The sequence below is a fragment of the Loxodonta africana genome, chromosome 7 (assembly GCF_030014295.1).
Source record: "Loxodonta africana isolate mLoxAfr1 chromosome 7, mLoxAfr1.hap2, whole genome shotgun sequence".
NCBI lineage: Eukaryota > Metazoa > Chordata > Mammalia > Proboscidea > Elephantidae > Loxodonta > Loxodonta africana.
The window spans coordinates 29,084,798-29,086,707 of NC_087348.1; the positions used below are offsets into that span (position 1 = coordinate 29,084,798).

The window sequence follows — 1,910 nt, forward strand, 5'->3', positions numbered from 1 at the left end:
AAGGCTGACAGTTTGAATCCACCAGCCACTCCTTGGAAAACCTATAGGGCAGTTCAACTCTACCCTATAGGGTCATTATGAGTTGGAATCAACTGAATGGCAATGGGTTTCTATGTAATCTCTAAACCTCAAATTTTATATATTTGAAAATACTAAAATTGGACTTGAGAACTTAAAGTTCAATGGTTTTATTGGTTTTCCTTAAGAAAAAAAAAATGTTATCATGTTTCAAAATTTTGGAAGTTTAGCATTTCTCAATTAATAAACACATACATGCTGAAAGAAATACCTTTTCCAGTCTCAGCAAAGGATAGTTAACTAAGCTTCCTACATCCTAACTATGTTTAATTTTTTTTTTTTTTTAATTTCCAGGATTGACTCAGATTTTAACAAACAGAAGCCATGTCATTGTCAGAGAGAAATAAAAGTGGGGCCATGTTCACTCTTTTGGGCTTCTTAGGTTGCCCAGAACTGCAGGTTCCCCTCTTCCTGGTATTTCTGGCCATCTACAGTGTCAGTGTTGTAGGGAATGTAGGAATGATTGTAATCATCAAAATTAACCCCAGACTGCACACCCCCATGTACTTCTTCCTCAGCCACCTCTCATTTGTGGATTTCTGCTATTCCTCTGTCATTGTTCCCAAGATGCTGGTGAACCTAGTTTTAGAAGACAGAACCATTTCGTTTTTAGAATGTGTAGTACAATACTTTCTCTTTTGTACCTTTGTGGTGACTGAATCCCTTCTATTAGCTGTAATGGCCTATGACCGCTTTGTGGCCATTTGCAACCCTCTGCTCTACACAGTTGCCATGTCCCAGAGACTCTGTGCTATGCTGGTGGGGGGATCATATGTATGGGGAGTAGGGTGTTCCTTGATACTCACATGCTCTGCTTTGAAATTATCTTTTCATGGTTCCAACATAATCAATCACTTCTTTTGCAAGTTCTCCTCACTTCTTTCCCTTTCTTGCTCTAATACTTACCTCAATGAATTGTTGCTTTTTATCTTTGCTACTTTTAATGTGGTGAGTACATTACTTATCATTCTCACATCTTATGTGTCCATCCTTGTCACCATCTTGAAAATGCGTTCAGCCAGTGGTCGTCGTAAGGTGTTCTCTACCTGTGCCTCTCATCTGACTGCCATCACTATCTTCCATGGCACCATCCTCTTCCTCTACTGTGTGCCCAACTCCAAAAACTCCAGGCACACTATCAAAATAGCCTCTGTGTTGAATCCCTTGATCTACAGTCTGAGGAATAAGGATGTCAAGAATACAGTCAGCAAGATAATGGATGCTAAAGTCTTTTCTCATTAAGCATATTAAAAAAAAATTAATATTATTTTAGTAGAATTTATCACCAATTTATAAACAAAGTGCTACCAAAAAGATGATTTTAAAAGGTACCTTTAAAATTAATCATTAATACTGTACAATGGTGAGGATATGGAATTTTGGTTCAAAGAGACTAATCTTGGCTTTGTCTTCTCATTGCAGGAAAAAAAATCACCATCTCTAATTTTAATTTTTAAATCTATGCAACTGTGATAAAAAAATTAATATTATTTTAGTAGAATTTATCACCAATTTATAAACAAAGTGCTACCAAAAAGATGATTTTAAAAGATACCTTTAAAATTAATCATTAATAGTGTACAATGGTGAGGATATGGAATTTTGGTTCAAAGAGACTAATCTTGGCTATGTCTCCTCATTGCAGGAAAAAAAATCACCATCTCTAATTTTAATTTTTAAATCTATGCAACTGTGATAACAGAACTGGGCCATAATCTGATAATGAGAGGCACCTTGCAAAATCCGAATAAACATTAATTCCATCCCTCTTTTTATAAGATCCTTGGAGTATAGTAGGTTCTATGTAAATGCACGTTTTTTGATGACATATC

At 35.7% G+C, this 1,910-nt stretch overlaps 1 protein-coding gene across 1 annotated transcript; it reads left to right on the forward strand.

Moving 5' to 3' along the window:
• Nucleotides 1-402: 402 nt before the first annotated feature.
• Nucleotides 403-1,320, forward strand: LOC135232091 (olfactory receptor 5D18-like). Its single transcript, XM_064289384.1, has one exon. The coding sequence runs from the start codon at nt 403-405 to the stop codon at nt 1,318-1,320; it is 918 nt and encodes a 305-aa protein (XP_064145454.1).
• The last annotated feature ends 590 nt before the right edge of the window (nt 1,321-1,910 follow it).

Coding starts and splice junctions, on each gene's coding strand:
- LOC135232091 (XM_064289384.1), top strand. CDS start 403: ATGTCATTGTCAGAGAGAAATAAAAGTGGGGCCATGTTCACTCTTTTG.